This window comes from Chlorocebus sabaeus, chromosome 12 (assembly GCF_047675955.1).
Source record: "Chlorocebus sabaeus isolate Y175 chromosome 12, mChlSab1.0.hap1, whole genome shotgun sequence".
Lineage (NCBI taxonomy): Eukaryota > Metazoa > Chordata > Mammalia > Primates > Cercopithecidae > Chlorocebus > Chlorocebus sabaeus.
The window spans coordinates 102,761,618-102,777,944 of NC_132915.1; the positions used below are offsets into that span (position 1 = coordinate 102,761,618).

The window sequence follows — 16,327 nt, forward strand, 5'->3', positions numbered from 1 at the left end:
CAGACCATACTGTTGATTCCATTTTGTTAAATTATTTCCTGGCCTCGACCCTTTCCAGTAGACAGAGGCCTGAGTCTTGAGGACAGGTTATGGGAAGGAGATGTCTGATGTGACCCCTGGCACTTTCCTCTCTTGTCCCTTCTTCCCTGTAGCACAAGGCTCTGCAGGAGCCTGGAGAAGGTGATCTCTGAAAGGAGGGAATGGGCAGTGGGGCTTGGCATGGAGCTGGCTGCTCTGTTCTCACCCGTCTCTTGTATCCTCAACAACCACACAGGAGATCTGTCTGTCCGACTCTCCCGTGGTGATGACCTTAGTGGATGGGCCAGCTGAAGAGAGTGACAATCTCATCTGTGTGGCTTATCGACACCAGTTTGATGTGGTGAACGAGAGCACAGGAGAAGCCTTCAGGCTCCACCACGTGGAGGCCAACAGGGTAAGCCAGCGGTTGTGGGGACAAGTGGGAATCAGAAAAGACTAATCATCGTTGTGTCTTCTAACCCTGAGATGCCATGATTTGGATTTCTTTAAAGTTATGTACTATTCATCACATCAGTATTGTGTGATTCACTATTTAGACTGAGCTATGTGAAGTTGCCATTTTTATAGCTCAGAATGGTTCTATCTATTATCATGTGACTGCCCTGTTTAGTTTTCAGATCTTTCCTTGCCACTCCATCCTTCCGAATAAAAGAGACATGAAGAGGCCAGGCGCAGTGGCTCACGCCTGTAATCCCAGCACTTTGGGAGGCCAAGGCAGGAGGATTGCCTGAGCCCAGGAGTTCGAGACCGGTCTGGGCAACATGGCAAGACCTTGTCTGTATTTAAAATTTAAAAAAAAAAAAAAAAAAAAAAAAAAAAAAAACACATGAAGAGTCAAAATTTTGACTGAATATAATAACTAAATAAGTGAGAGCATTTGTTAGATGATTTGTCCTGGGAGGGCCCTTGGAGAATAAGCTTGACCTCTGAGGGGCTGCAGACTCTCATTTTGGGGACTGGGTGACCAGAGTGGGTACAGCACCCTCCCTACCCCCTTAAAAGCCCAGTAGGAAAGGAAGAAGGGGTGGAAACCCATTAGGAGAGAGTGAGTGGGCAGATCTGCCCTAAGAGTCTACACCCCTGGCCTGATGCACAGAGAACAAGGATGTCCTAGTGTGGCACAAAATCTAGGGCCACCCAAAGCTGCACTCATATTCTAAAGGTAACTGTGTGGGGTTTAAACCTTGGCGCCCACTGGACAGTGGTGAGCACTCACCACCCTGAGGCCTGGCAGCCTGTCACTGGCGATCGTCCAACACTGACACTGACATTAGCAGATCACAGAGCTCTTCAGCCCTTGTATCTCTATGAGGCAGGACAAGGCCCACTGTCAGTGAGCCATTGAGGTTTGCATCATGCAGTGCAAGCCAGTATTCTGGCCTAGGTACTGAGGAAACCACAGAATGGGGATGTCAGCTCCAGGGAGACTGTAGTTCCTAGTGAGGGCTTCTGGACCCACAGGCTACCTCCAGTCCTGTTCAGCTAAATCAAAGAGACTGCGGAATTCTTCCAATTATGCTTTACAATTTGTATTAATTGTAAATATGCTCCATATAAATATTCATTAAAATTGCTAATTACTATTTTAGGAAGACTTAAGACCTAATTAGAGCAAGATTTTAAGAAACAGAAAAATCAGAAATAGAAAAATCTAGATGTAATTAGGAGACCTTCTTGTCTTTAGCTGTTATTGATCACAGAGTGGTCTGTCATTTCTCTTATCTATATTGGTGGTGACCAGACTTGTCTGCAATTGGAGTCATCTGAGAAATTTGAAAAGCTACTACTGTCTGTGTTGCTCCTCCAGGGATTTCCTGGGTCTGGAGTGTGGCATGGGTTTGGGTATGTTTAAATAGTCCCCAGATAATTTTAATATTTAGCCAAGTTGGGAATCCCTGGTATATTTCATTGCTTTGCAGCCCTGGCTGTCATCCCTTGGAGAGCTTTAAAAAGATCAGTGCTGACCCTAGGCCAAGCCAATTATATCAGAATCCGGAGGTGTGTGGTACTTGGGAGCCAATATTTTTTAAGTCTGCCCTCAGGTGATACTAATACAGACCTAGGAGAAGGAGTGGGTCCTGAAACTTCCTAATTTAAAGCTGGGAGGAATGTCACCCACTCCCCCCACCCCCGCACCCCCCACTGCCTGGGCATCCCTGGACCAGCATGTCTTCCCACCCAGACTTCTGAGGAGCAGGGGCCCTGGTTTGTCCTTTAAAAGTTCTCACCCCCTTGGCCAGGCGCAGTGACTCACACCTGTAATCCCAGCACTTTGGGAGGCCGAGGCGGGTGGATCTCCTGAGGTCAGGAGTTCGAGACCAGCCTGGCCAACATGATGAAACCCCATCTCTACTAAATATACAAAAATTAGCCGGGCCTGGTGGCACGCACCTGTAATCCCAGCTACTCGGGAAGCTGAGGAAGGAGCATCACTTGAAACCAGGAGGCGGAGGTTGCAGTGAGCCAAGATTGTGCCACTGCACTCCAGCCTGGCGACAGAGTGAGACTCTGTCTCAAAAAAAAAAAAAAAAAAAAGAGAAGTTCTCACCACCTTCTTCCTTCTCAAAACTGTGTGAGCAGCCAAACAAAGCAGAAATGCCGTGGTGCAGCAGGTCCTTGTTTAATCAGTCCTTTTCCTGACAACTAGTTTCTTAAGACTTAGCCAGCTTTTGGTAGTGGAAAAGTCCTCACCTCATTTTGGAGAAACTTTCTGACAAGTTCTATTTTTAAAAAAAATCATGCTTAAGTGGCTGAAAATTGTGTAGTTTACTTACTCATCAGGGTAGCTATAGAGAAAAAATCATTTTATTAAATTTATTTTATATGATCTTTTTATTATTTACCTATATTTAATGTCCTATAATTCAGTATAGGATTTCTTTTTCCATGATTTGTAAAGACCCTGGATAAATTGGGTTAAGAACCATTTTCTTTGATGACTTCTGTGTTTTGTTTTTTGGATGACTGTCAGGAATGACTCTCAAGTTTTCTGTCCTTTCTTCAATGTGCTTTTTAAAAGACAAATATACATTGGGAGGCTGAGACGGGCGGATCACGAGGTCAGGAGATCGAGACCATCCTGGCTAACCCGGTGAAACCTCATCTCTGCTAAAAAATACAAAACTAGGCCGGGTGCGGTGGCTCAAGCCTGTAATCCCAGCACTTTGGGAGGCCGAGACGGGCGGATCACAAGGCCAGGAGATGGAGACCATCCTGGCTAACACGGTGAAACCCCGTCTCTACTAAAAAATATAAAAACCTAGCCGGGCGAGGTGGCGGGCGCCTGTAGTCCCAGCTACTCGGGAGGCTGAGGCAGGAAAATGGCGTGAACCCGGGAGGCGGAGCTTGCAGTGAGCTGAGATCCAGCCACTGCACTCCAGTCTGGGTGACAAAGCGAGACTCTGTCTCAAAAAAAAAAAAAAAAAAAACAAAACAAAATTAGCCGGGTGAGGTGGCGGGTGCCTGTAGTCCCAGCTACTCGGGAGGCTGAGGCAGGAAAATGGCGTGAACCCGGGAGGCGGAGCTTGCAGTGAGCTGAGATCTGGCCACTGCACTCCAGCCTGGGCGACAGAGCGGGACTCTCTCTCAAAAAAAACAAAAAAGACAAATATACAAAGTTTTTTCCTAAGAGAAAAAAAAATTATTTTTATTTTATTTACTGAGACGGAGTCTCATTCTGTCGCCCAGGCTGGAGTGCAGTGGTGTGATCTTGGCTCACTGCAACCTCCAACTCCCTGGTTCATGCGGTTCTCCTGCCTCAGCCTCACGAGTAGCTGAAATTACTGGCACGGCCACCCTGCCCAGCTAAGTTTTGTATTTTTAATAGAGACAGGGTTTTTCACCGTGTTGGCCAGGATGGTCTCAATCTCCTGACCTTGTGATTCTCCCGCCTCCGCCTCCCAAAGTGGTAGGATTACAGGTGTGAACCACTGCACCCGGCCAAGAAAATAAAAATTTTAAGGAAAAAAAAAAACCTTTCCTAGTTCCTGGCTCTGAGAGGATCAGCGTGCACAGCCCTCCCGTGGTAGAATGGCGACTGCACGGCTCCCAGCAGGCACAGGTGCTTAGTCTGATGCACTCACTCATCTTTCAGGGAGTGTACTGTCTGACTGGGGAGATGAGCCCTAAGAAAATGAAGAAGACAATGAGCTATATGTTTTCTAATAGCTGGTTAGAAATAGGCCTTGTGGGAACAGGACTAGCTTTTTACCAAGATGTTCCTGCAGCTCAGCACCCAGGGCACTGGGGACACAGCCTGGGTCATTGGAATTTCATCTCCATTCCGTCTACACTTACTGCCTGCCTGCCCTGCGGGCACCAGTGTTAACTGGGCAGGCCTTGCTTCCTGCTGCCATTCCTCCTCTCTTAGGCAGGACCACTTGGTCCCTATTTCAGGCTTCTACCCACCTCGGGTTCTATTACAATCCTAGCGCAAGAGAGGAAATGTTTAAGAAGCACTAAAGCAACGTTCTGAAAGTCACTGTCAACTTCACTGTACCAGTGGGCCTGCTGTGACCCACTGCCGCTGCTCTAGCCACCAGCACTGACCTCGTTCCCAAAACCAAGGGCTCCTCTGGGAGGAACTGCAGGCGTGGTCATGGGATCTGGGTCCCTGGTTTATGGGAGGGCTCAGGTCCTCATCTTGACATCTGCCCAGAATCCAGTGGTTCTCAGCTGGGGGCTGAGCCCAGAAGCACAGGGAGGGCTGAAGGCAGAGCCAGCTAGATGAGGCACAGTTCCCACTTCACTTGTTACAAGTCTGTGTTTTGAATCTTTACAACCACCATATATTATTTGTTATCATTTTAAAATACCAATAAAATGAACTACTTACTACTTTTTTTTTAAGAGAGAGAGAGACAGGGTCTAGCTCTGTCCCAGGCTGGAGTGCAGTGGTGCAATCGTAGTTCAATTCTCCCTCTCTGGCCTACCAAAGCACCGGAATTACCGGCGTGAGCCACCATGCCCAGCCAGAACTACTTATTTTTAATCAAACTTATGAAATAAAGATTTAATGCCTATGTCCTACGCCAGACCTGTCATATCAGGATCTCTAGGAGCAAGAACCCCGCCAGGCCCCTGTCCCAAGGTGGAGACAGACACCTGTATCAAAGCATAAAGTAGGTCTCATTGTGATAAGTGTTAATAAAGGTCTGAATAATAAAGTGCTATGGCATGCCTGAGGAGGAAGTGGTTAAGTCCAAGCCTGTTCCTGAATCCTGGCCCCAGGGCTGAAGCCTGCCACCGCCTGTCCTGAAGCCCAGCTCTCCGAATATTGCCACGTTTGTCTGCCTGTCAGCACAGCGTTGGAGCCCCTTGGTAGACTTACTTGATGCCAAGCACCCCCTGGCATCTGTGGTCGTTGTGCACAGATCTTGGTCTAAAAGGCTGCGTGAACTTCCTCCATACCTGTCATCACTACTACCCTCCCTCACCCCACCCCAAACACACACACAGGCCTTATCTCGAAACTGAAAGGCTGTCTAGTTCCACCTTTCCCACTGCAGTCAACCCTCCCATAATTATAATAATTGTGGCCACCATTGAATGGCCACCTCTGTGTACCAGGCCCTGGGTCAGAGCATGTCATAAGCATTATGTCTTGGAGGGGCTCTTCATTTCTCCTTTTTTTTGAGACAGAGTTTCACTCTTGTCCCCCAGGCTGGAGTGCAATGGCGCGATCTCGGCTCACTGCAACCTCCACCTCCCGGGTTCAAGAGATTCTCCTGCCTCAGCCTCCCAAGTAGCTGGGATTATAGGTGCCCGCGACCACACCTAGTAGAGACGGGGTTTCACCATGCTGGCCAGGCTTGTCTCGAACTCCTGACCTCAGGCCCTCCTTGGCCTCCCAAAGTACTAGGATTACAGGAGTGAGCCACCACGGCTGGCCCATTTCTCCATTTTTATTGAAAAGGAAACTGAAGTCAGAAAGAAGAAGTCACTTATTTACCCCAGAGCACACAGCTAGTAGGTGGCAGAGGCAGGACTTGGATCCCAGCTGGCTGACTCCAGAGACCGTGTTCCCACAGCTGGTGGGGATGGCAGGTCCAGCCACAAAGCTGGTAGCTCTTGGCCCCTCCTGTGGAGAAGCTCCCAGTCTGGCAGAGCAGACAGGGTGCAGCACGAAGCCTCTAGCTGAGATAGTGAAGTAACACTGACATGTACACGGGCGTCTGAGGAGGAAGTGATTCTAGGTCAAAGTGGTGGAGCCAGGAAGCCTCCTTTCTGGGGTCAGAGGGTACTCAAGGACTGTCCTTCATGTAATATACCCTTTGGTGCTGGTTCCTTATCTAAATAATGATATCAGCCAACATGAGCATTTACCAAGCTCCAGGCCCTGTGCCAGGTGCTTAGATAAGTTGCCTCCTGGAGTCCTCAAGCCAGTAGGCCTAGATATTCTTATTTTCTACCATCTTACAAATGAAGAAACTGAAGGTCCGAGAGGGGAAACAACCGGCGTGAGTGTGCACGCCTCTGAAGTGATGGAGCTGGGACTTCATTTACTCCCTTGTCCATCCGATGAGTTTGTTCTGTGCCTGCCACCCGCCAGACCCTGATCTGGATGCTGAGGGGCCAGCAGTGAGCAGCACAGACAGGCCTTTGCGTCATGAGCCTTAGATCTCATGGGGAGGGGAGCCACAGGGAAAAAACAGACAAGAGAGCACCAGAGGGTGAGGCACGCTCTGCAGAGAGCCTAAAACACGGGGCATGATAGGAGCCATGGGAATTATTTCGGGTTTGACAACCCCCAGCTCTCTCCAATGCCAGTGCTGGAGCTCTTGGCCACTGGTCCTCACTGTCACTCCCCGCTGAGCTCCTGCAACTTTTGCTTGAGGCATTTGCCCCATTATACCTTGTTTTGTGTACTTATGTGCTTTTCTGTTTTTTTTTTTTTCTTAAGGGGTGGAACCTCACCTTATTCCTTATTCTTTTCTGTATCCTAATGGCACCGAGTACAGTGCCAGATAATGACAGATGGGAGAGAACTGGGGGTTCCAGTGGAAGAGGCACCCAAGCCCAGGCAGTGGCACTGGCTAAGGATGGCCAGTTGGGGCATTGGCACCATAATGAGACCATTTAGAGGTGAGGGCTGTGTTCTGGTGACACCAGTGAAGAGGAGGGTCAGTCAGTGCAGGGTCAGTGGGAGGAGCACAGTGTGGATGGAAGGGCTGGGAAAGGGGAGCCAGCAGGAGCCCACAGCATGGTGCTTCTGCGGGCAGGTCAGGGCTTAGCCTAGAACAGCAGCAGGGGCACAAAAAAGACACCTGAGAAAGTGTGTGAAGAGGCTGCTGCTGGACTTGGGTTGGAGGTGGCTCTGAGACTTTGAGAATAGATATGCTAACAAAAAGGAGGAGGTTTAGAAGGAAAGCTGGTTGTGTGGGAGATAAAAAGCCAATAGCCTTCATTGAGTGCTCATGATGCATGAGGCCCTGTGCTAAAATCTCTGCCTTGTCTCACTGAATTCCCATTACAATCCAGCAAGGTCAGTGTTCTCATTATGCCTGCTTTACAGACAAAGACCTAAGGCCAGAGGCTAAGCCATTTGCCACACACCACAGAGGCAGTAACTGGCCTAGACAGGGCTTGATCTCCCGTCTGTCTGCCCAGTCTGTGCCCCTCCAATCCCCCCACCCCCAACCCACTACCTCCTGCTTTTAATGACTTGGATGTGGAATCAGTTGCATCTGAGAACAAATGATATAGTCTAGGGGCTGCAGCCCTGGGGAGAATGTGTGCCTGAGCCCGTGGTTTAGGGTTTTCAGCACAAAGCAAAATTTGGAGCTATGAAAGTGAGGTTTTACTAAGGAGAGAAGAGCCAAGAAATTGAAGAATAATCTGAGGTGGGAGAGAGGGCAGGAGGCAGAAGATGTCACCCGTCAGAGGCTGCAGAGGACAGGATGGACAGATGAGCAGTGGCCAAGGCCTTCGGTTGGGGAGAGGGAGATCTTGGCTGAGCCCAGAGGGTGGTTTTCCTGGAAGCACGGGAGGCCAGGCTCTAAGGGTTGAGAATACAAGTGAGGAAGTGAAAGGAGCAGGAGGCTCTTAGAGGGCTGGAATTTTGAAAATCAAGAAGGACCAAGGACGCCATCAGGTTGAGTGCCCTCCTCTCAAATGCAGAAACTGAGGCCCAGAGAGAGGAGTTTGCCCCAGACCACAGAACTAAGTGTTCTGACACCCTTTTCATTGCACCATGCTGCCTCTCTTGACATGAAGAACAGAGAAAGAATAGAAGTGTGAAGACATGCCGTGGCGATTTTAAGTTACACAGGCTTTATCTGTTGGAGGCAGAAGGATTGCCTCACTGGAGGTACGAGAGCAGTAAGGTTGGAAGAGAACCGGAATCTTAGTTCAGATGTTGGCTGTGGCGTGTACCAGCCAGGAGACTTAAGTGACTTCACCCTGAGCCTCACTTTCATCTTCCGTAAAATGATAATTATACCATAATGCCAATAATATTAGGTTGATACAAAAGTAATTGCGGTTTTTGCCATTATTTCCAATGGCAAAAACCGCAATTACTTTTGCACCAGCCTAGTACTTTCTGGGTTAATGTGAGAGTGAAATGAACAACTCATGTGAAAATGCTCTGGGAGCTGGAGCACAACATATAAACCTGAGGCATTTCAATAGAGAGGAGACGTACCAAACACAGAGCTTCTCAACAGCTATGAAAAGATGATGAGAAAGTCCCAGAGAAGAAAGAATGGAGAGACTTTTCTTTCCTTTTTCTTTTCTTTTCTTTTCTTTCTCACCTCCATTGTATTATAATCCCAGCCCCCGATGTGCACTGTGGGTGCTGGTGGGGCAGACATGACCCCATGGCACCTGCATCACAGAGGGCCACGGCCCCCGCAAACGCTCACAACTTGAAAAAGTCTTTTCACAGGGTCAGCATCCAGCCTGCCCACTACCGTTGCCCGTTATCATTGCAGGTTAATTTTGTTGCAGCTATTGATGTGTACGAAGATGGAGAAGCTGGTTTGCTGTTGTGTTACAACTGTAAGTTAAGGATGTGCTTTTATCTTTATTTGCTAAAATGGACTGGTTTTTTCTGGGCAATTTAAAAAGATTGTCCTTAGATTTACTCAGTGTATCATTCATGGGTTTGTAATTGCCTTCCAGAAAGGAACGGAAAAATACCTTCTGCACACCAGGCCTCTTGGTGACACAGTGCAAGAACTGGCGCTTGTGGTGCTATTTCCAGGATGCGCCGGTGATGACAGTGGCTTCCAGTTAGGGGGCCCTTACTGTGTGCCAGGTGCTGTGCTCAGTATGCTGTGGTCATTGTCTCACTTGATTCTCACAATGAATGCCTGCAGCAGGCTCGGTTATTATCCCCAGTTTAGAGATGAGGCAACTGAGGCCTCGAGAGGTGAACTCATTCAAGGTCTTGTGGCTACTAAGCAGCAGGGCCAGGGTTTGCATCTGGTGCTGTCTTGACTCCAGCACCCACAATTTTAACTAACCACTGTCACTATTCTATATTTTGCTGTTTCTCAGGTATTAATGAAATCAGCCTCAACCCAGGGTATCTGGCCTCAGTTGGGTTAGTTTGGATTAGGTGGCAGGGTAGGTGTTGGGCAGACCAAAGGTATCAAATAGTATCTTTAAGAATTTTCAGCATTTCAGGCCGGGCGCGGTGGCTCAAGCCTGTAATCCCAGCACTTTGGGAGGCCAAGACGGGCGAATCACGAGGTCAGGAGATCGAGACCATCCTGGCTAACACGGTGAAACCCCGTCTCTACTAAAAAAAATACAAAAAACTAGCCAGGCGAGGTGGTGGGCGCCTGTAGTCCCAGCTACTCGGGAGGCTGAGGCAGGAGAATGGCGTAAACCCGGGAGGCGGAGCTTGCAGTGAGCTGAGATCTGGCCACTGCACTCCAGCCTGGACGACAGAGCCAGACTCCGTCTCAAAAAAAAAAAAAAAAAAAAAAAGAATTTTCAGCATTTCAGAAGCTAATATTATAATACATTTTCATAAAAAGGATTTTTTAAGGCTAACAGAAAAGAAGTAAGCTATTTTCCTGGATAAAGCTGCCCAATCTAACAAGACATAAAACATGTTTTTCAGCCTAGGATTTTATCAATTTAGAGTGACGATGCTGGGTCAGATGTTTTGATTAATCTTTGATTAATAAATATAAGAAAGCTAATTATTAGTAGAGAAGGTTGTTTTATAAACATCATCTTTCAAAATTAGAGATTTATGGGGAATAAGGAGAAGGTGATTGAACCTCTTCAACAATAATTGCTCTTTGGGGACATTTTATGCACAGAGCTGTGCACCCTCCTCAGAACAGCGGGTCTTTAATGGCCCATGTGATGAGAAGGGCCCCATTAAGGCAGCAGGAACGAGCCACTCTCCCACACCCCGCGGGCCAGGCCGCCACTGCTGCCGGTGCCCTGAGTCTCCAGATTTATGGGGACAAAGAGGGGTTGGGACTGCGTGGTAGAAGTCACTTCTGTAAGAAATTCATCTTTTTAAAGTATGCTCTTTTTACTTTATTGAGACATCTATGAGAATAACTTGTGGCAGAATGTTTTAAAAACTGATTTGGATTTTTTTAATCCTTTAACCGTGTGAAAGGCTGGAAGGGATTTTAGGTGGAAGAGAAGTTAAGAACAGAAAAATAGAGCAGGTTTTTAGAGAGGGAGAATTAACCCCAAACAAAAGAGGGCATGGAAACAAATGTGGATGCCGTGGGCTCTGTGCCAGACTTGTCAGTGCTGACTGGAACAGGCCAGGCTCCTCACTCAGTGGCTGCTGCATCAGCTGTGGTTCCCGCAGCCTCTGGGTCTCACGGAGCCCTTCCTCGGAAGTTCCATTTCCCATAGCTTTACTCATCTTCCAGCTTCAGGCTCTGACTTCGTCTCAGGATGGGATCAGTGTGTGTCTGTTTTCATAGATCCACTACATCAGAAGTATCTTGACATCTCTGTATCTTTACATCCCAAGGTCAAGGCCCTGGCAACCTCAGAGGTTCCCATAGCCTCAGTCTTCCCCAAACCATGCCACTTCCTCCCGTTTCTTTGGGTCAGAAATCTGGCTTTTGTTTTCTATATTTCCTTTTCCCAAGACATTGGGAGGCATCTGGTGAACAACCCCAATAAAACCAGTTGTCTCTCCCCACGGTCGTCCAGGTCACTTCTCTAACTCATTCCTTCACACACAGCACATGTGAAATTTGCCTGTTTAGTCTATGTTCTTGACTTGATCACAGACGCCTGAACAATAAAGGCCCTTTTCAACAAAGTGCTGCAGAATGGTAATGCTCTCCCCAAAATTTGAAACCAATTTGTATCATTGAAGTTTTTTTCTGTATTAAAAAACAAAGCAAAATTAAAAATAAATTTTAAGTGGAGGAATTTTTATCTCAGATATGTTAAAGTTGAAAATATTTTATAATGGAGATTGCAACTTTCAGTTACATGTTATTTGAAAAAATATATTCACATGCTAAACTTTAGGGGAAAAATAGTATAAATAGTTCAATATGCTACTAATATTGGGTTTTTTAAATAATTAAAACTCTATTTTTATTACCAGAGTCCGTCTTTAACTGTTTAAAAAGACAAAAAAAACTTGGCCCTGCCCTTAGCACCCGGTAATCATTCACCTTTAATGCAAGTAATTTCAGTGCTAAGGGTGAACTCTTTTGTTTGCTTACGATGCTTTAAAGGTAATCATGCCAGGAAAACTAGAAAAGCTCGCCTAAGTGCCCCTTGTTTTTGATGCGATCATATTTAACCTCACTAAGTCTTCACTTCCAGATAAGTAATAGTAAGAATACAAAACCTGCTTCTCACAACTGTTGTGAGGACTAAGCAGGATGATACCAGTAAAGCCCATAATACATTGCCTGACATGACAAGATTTTATTTTTCCACTATTTATTCCAGAATCATCAGAGTATTTATTCAGAACTCAGTTTTTTTAACCTTCATAGACTTTCTTCTTTTTTTTTAATTTTTATTTTTTATTATACTTTGAGTTCTAGGGTACATGTGCACAACCTGCAGGTTTGTTACATATGTATACTTGCACCATGTTGGTGTGCTGCACCCATCAACTTGTCAGCACCCATCAACTCATCATTTACATCAGGTATAACTCCCAATGCAATCCCTCCCCCCTTCCCCCTCCCCATGATAGGCCCCGGTGTGTGATGTTCCCCTTCCCGAGTCCAAGTGATCTCATTGTTCAGTTCCCACCTATGAGTGAGAACATGCGGTGTTTGGTTTTCTGTTCTTGAGATAGTTTGCTAAGAATGATGGTTTCCAGCTGCATCCATGTCCCTACAAAGGACACAAACTCATCCTTTTTTATGGCTGCATAGTATTCCATGGTGTATATGTGCCACATTTTCTTAATCCAGTCTGTCACCGATGGACATTTGGGTTGATCCCAAGTCTTTGCTATTGTGAATAGTGCCGCAATAAACATACGTGTGCATGTGTCTTTATAGCAGCATGATTTATAATCCTTTGGGTATATACCCAGTAATGGGATGGCTGGGTCATATGGTACATCTAGTTCTAGATCCTTGAGGAATCGCCATACTGTTTTCCATCATGGTTGAACTAGTTTACAATCCCACCAACAGTGTAAAAGTGTTCCTATTTCTCCATATCCTCTCCAGCACCTGTTGTTTCCTGACTTTTGAATGATCGCCATTCTAACTGGTGTGAGATGGTATCTCATTGTGGTTTTGATTTGCATTTCTCTGATGGCCAGTGATGATGAGCATTTTTTCATGTGTCTGTTGGCTGTATGAATGTCTTCTTTTGAGAACTGTCTGTTCATATCCTTTGCCCACTTTTTGATGGGGTTGTTTGTTTTTTTCTTGTAAATTTGTTTGAGTTCTTTGTAGGTTCTGGATATTAGCCCTTTGTCAGATGAGTAGATTGCAAAAATTTTCTCCCATTCTGTAGGTTGCCTGTTCACTCTGATGGTAGTTTCTTTTGCTGTGCAGAAGCTCTTTAGTTTAATGAGATCCCATTTGTCAATTTTGGCTTTTGCTGCCGTTGCTTTTGGTGTTTTAGACATGAAGTCTTTGCCCATGCCTATGTCCTGAATGGTACTACCTAGGTTTTCCTCTAGGATTTTTATGGTATTAGGTCTAACATTTAAGTCTCTAATCCATCTTGAATTAATTTTCGTATAAGGAGTAAGGAAAGGATCCAGTTTCAGCTTTCTACTTATGGCTAGCCAATTTTCCCAGCAATGGCCATACTGCCCAAGGTTATTTATAGATTCAATGCCATCCCCATCAAGCTACCAATGACTTTCTTCACAGAATTGGAAAAAACTGCTTTAAAGTTCATATGGAACCAAAAAAGAGCCCGCATCTCCAAGACAATCCTAAGTCAAAAGAACAAAGCTGGAGGCATCAAGCTACCTGACTTCAAACTATACTACCAGGCTACAGTAACCAAAACAGCATGGTACTGGTACCAAAACAGAGATATAGACCAATGGAACAGAACAGAGTCCTCAGAAATAATACCACACATCTACAGCCATCTGATCTTTGACAAACCTGAGAGAAACAAGAAATGGGGAAAGGATTCCCTATCTTCTTTTATTTTTTGAGGTGGAGTTTCACTCTTGTTGCCCAGGCTGGAGTGTAGTGGCATGATCTCGGCTCACTGCAACCTCTGCCTCCCAGGTTCAAGCGTTTCTCCTGCCTCAGCCTCCTAAATAACAAAGAGGCAACAGGATCCACAAGGTTGAAGAGGAACATTCTGGCTGCTGTGGGGAATTCGCTGAAGGGGTAGGGGCAGGGAGACCGGGGAGAAGGCGACTGCGTATGTCTGATGAGAGGACAGCAGCAGGACCAGAACTGCAGCAGTGGAGATGCTGAGAAGGTCAGGTCCGAAATACATTTCTTTCTTTTTTTTTTTTTTTTTCCGGATAGAGTCTAGCTCTGTCGCCCAGGCTGGAGTGCAGTGGCGCAATCTTGGCTCACTGCAACCTCTGCCTCCCGAGTTCAAGCGATTTTCCTGTCTCAGCCTCCTGAGTAGCTGGGATTACAGGCACGTGTCACCACACCCGGCCAATTTTTGTATTACAGGCACGTGTCACCACACCTGGCCAATTTTGTCCTGACCTCAGGTGATCTACCTGCCTCAGCCTCCCAAAGTGCTGGGATTACAGGCGTGAGCGCCCACCCCGAGATACATTTCAAATATAAGGACCAAGCGCAGTGCTCACGCCTGTAATCCCAGCACTTTGAGAGGCCGAGGTGGGCAGATCGTTTGAGGTCAGGAGTTCAAAACCAGCCTAGACAACAAGGTGAAACCCTGTCTCTACTAAAAATACAAAAATCAGCCAGGAGTGGTGGTTCACGCCTGTAGTCCTAGCTACTGGGGTGTCTGAGGCAGGAGAATCGCTTGAGCCCAGAAGGTGGAGATTGCTGCGAGCCGAGATTGCACCACTGCACTCCAGCCTGGGTGACAAAGCAAGACTGTCAAAAAAAAAATAAAAAATAAAAAAAACATTTCAAATGTAAGAACCAAGATCTGGTACTCGTCCCTCCAATCTGCTGCTTCCCCTGCCTTCAGCTTCCCAGCAGCAAGCACTAGCCTTCCACGGCAACATGGTATCTTCGTGCAGCTTTCCTGTTTACACTACTGGTTTTTTATTAAATGGTGTTCAGTTAAAAAAAAAAAAAGAACCAAGCTAATTTGCTGATGAATCAAATTTGGGATGTGAGAGGAAGACGGAAAAAAAAGGAAGACTCTGCAATTTGGAGCCTGAGCAGCTGGCAGAATGGAGAACACGGCTTCCTGAATGAGGAAAGCTCGGCCAAGAGCAAGTTTGAGGAAAAGCTCAAGAGTTCAGCCTGGACCCATCAATGCCTTCCCGTACCCCTGTGGAGATGCCCAGTGACCTGGATGTGCAAGTCCAAGGCTCTCAAGAAACAGCTGTGCCTGGAGCTCTTTCATTAGCATATAAATGATGTTTAAAGTCATGAAACTAAAGAAATTACCAAGGGGAAGGGAGAGACAGAGGCACCAGCAAAGTAGACTGAGGAGTGCCCAGAAAGGCAGGGATTACCAGGAGCCTGCAGGAAGGAGGGCGTCCTCACCTGTGCCCCCGCCAGAGCCGGCAATGCCTGTCTGAGAGGGACCCTTGGACCCAGTGAGGTGGAGGTCATTTGTAAGACAAGAGTGGGCATCTCTGGAAAGCAGGGGGGACACTTGTTCACAGGGGTTGCGAGGCAGTGGGAGAAGAGAAAGACTGGGAGCACAGATGATTGTTCAGAGACTCACTTTAAGGGAAAAAGAGAGAGGCGTGGTGTAATAGCTACAGGAAGGGCGTTCAAAGGGTCTTTTTGTTTTTCTGAAGTGTGGGATAAATAGTAAGTTTGTAAGGCCATGGGGGAAGCTCCAATAGGGAAGGGAGGACTAGTGGTGCCAGGGAAATGGGGAGAATTGCTGGAGCAAGTCCCTGCATCCATGGAAGCCATCAGGACACAGTGGGAAGAGGGAGGATTGGCCACACCTGACAGCATCAGAGCCACAGGCGGCCGTGGTCGTGGTGGCCAAGGTGTCCTCTCTGGAGCGTTTGTTCTCTTGGGAAGTAAGGGCTCCCTTGACTGTGGTTAGCTTTTTGTCTTAATTCACTGTGTCAGATACACAACTGTAAGACACTAAGATAACTGTTTTACAAGGCACAGTGGTCACATCAAAGGAGTCCCTAAGCCCCGATGGGCCAGGATGTTCCAAAAAGATTCGACATGGTGGGAGAGGTGCTTGTTCCTGGAGCTTCCGATGGCGCTGTCACCTCCCCTGTTCCTGCCCCGCAGCACAGGCCTTGATCTGAAGCTCCAGCTTCCACACCCCTCTCTCCCACGGAAGTGGGAGATATCAGGAGTTTAAGAAAAGAACTGTTACACTGTACAGGATTCCATATGACAGGATGCTGTTGAAAGTGTGCTGCCCAGAGAGAAGGGAACAAGGAAGCAGATGGCATGAAAAGAAAAGAAAAGGGGACAGCCCCCTTCAGTGAACCACAAACACCCAGAAGGCCAGACCATGGCCCAGCTCTCTGGCCCGGACCCCAGGACCCAGCTGGCACAGTGCTGGTGTCCATAAACTTTGCTGGACTGAGCCAAACCTGTGCCCTGTGTCAGAGAGTCATATCAGAGGCAGATCTACCCAAGGAGACTTTTCTGTCCCCACCTTTCTGACTTTGCTGTCTACTATCCTTTTCAGACTTCCTTCTCTCCCAGCTTCTGTCCCAACCTCTTGCTTTCTTTCTGCCCCTCTGGCTATCTTGTTT

General features: G+C 47.0%; 1 protein-coding gene across 7 annotated transcripts in view; it reads left to right on the top strand.

The window, feature by feature from the left end:
* Window positions 1–16,327, top strand: part of GARNL3 (GTPase activating Rap/RanGAP domain like 3) — a 174,961-nt gene that overhangs the window by 135,492 nt on the left and 23,142 nt on the right. For all 7 annotated transcript variants that reach the window (XM_037994107.2, XM_037994110.2, XM_037994105.2 and 4 more), the window contains 2 exons: window positions 275–433; window positions 8,973–9,039. In XM_037994107.2, coding sequence (XP_037850035.1) covers window positions 275–433; window positions 8,973–9,039 — 226 coding nt within the window. The remainder of the gene's footprint in view (window positions 1–274; window positions 434–8,972; window positions 9,040–16,327) is intronic.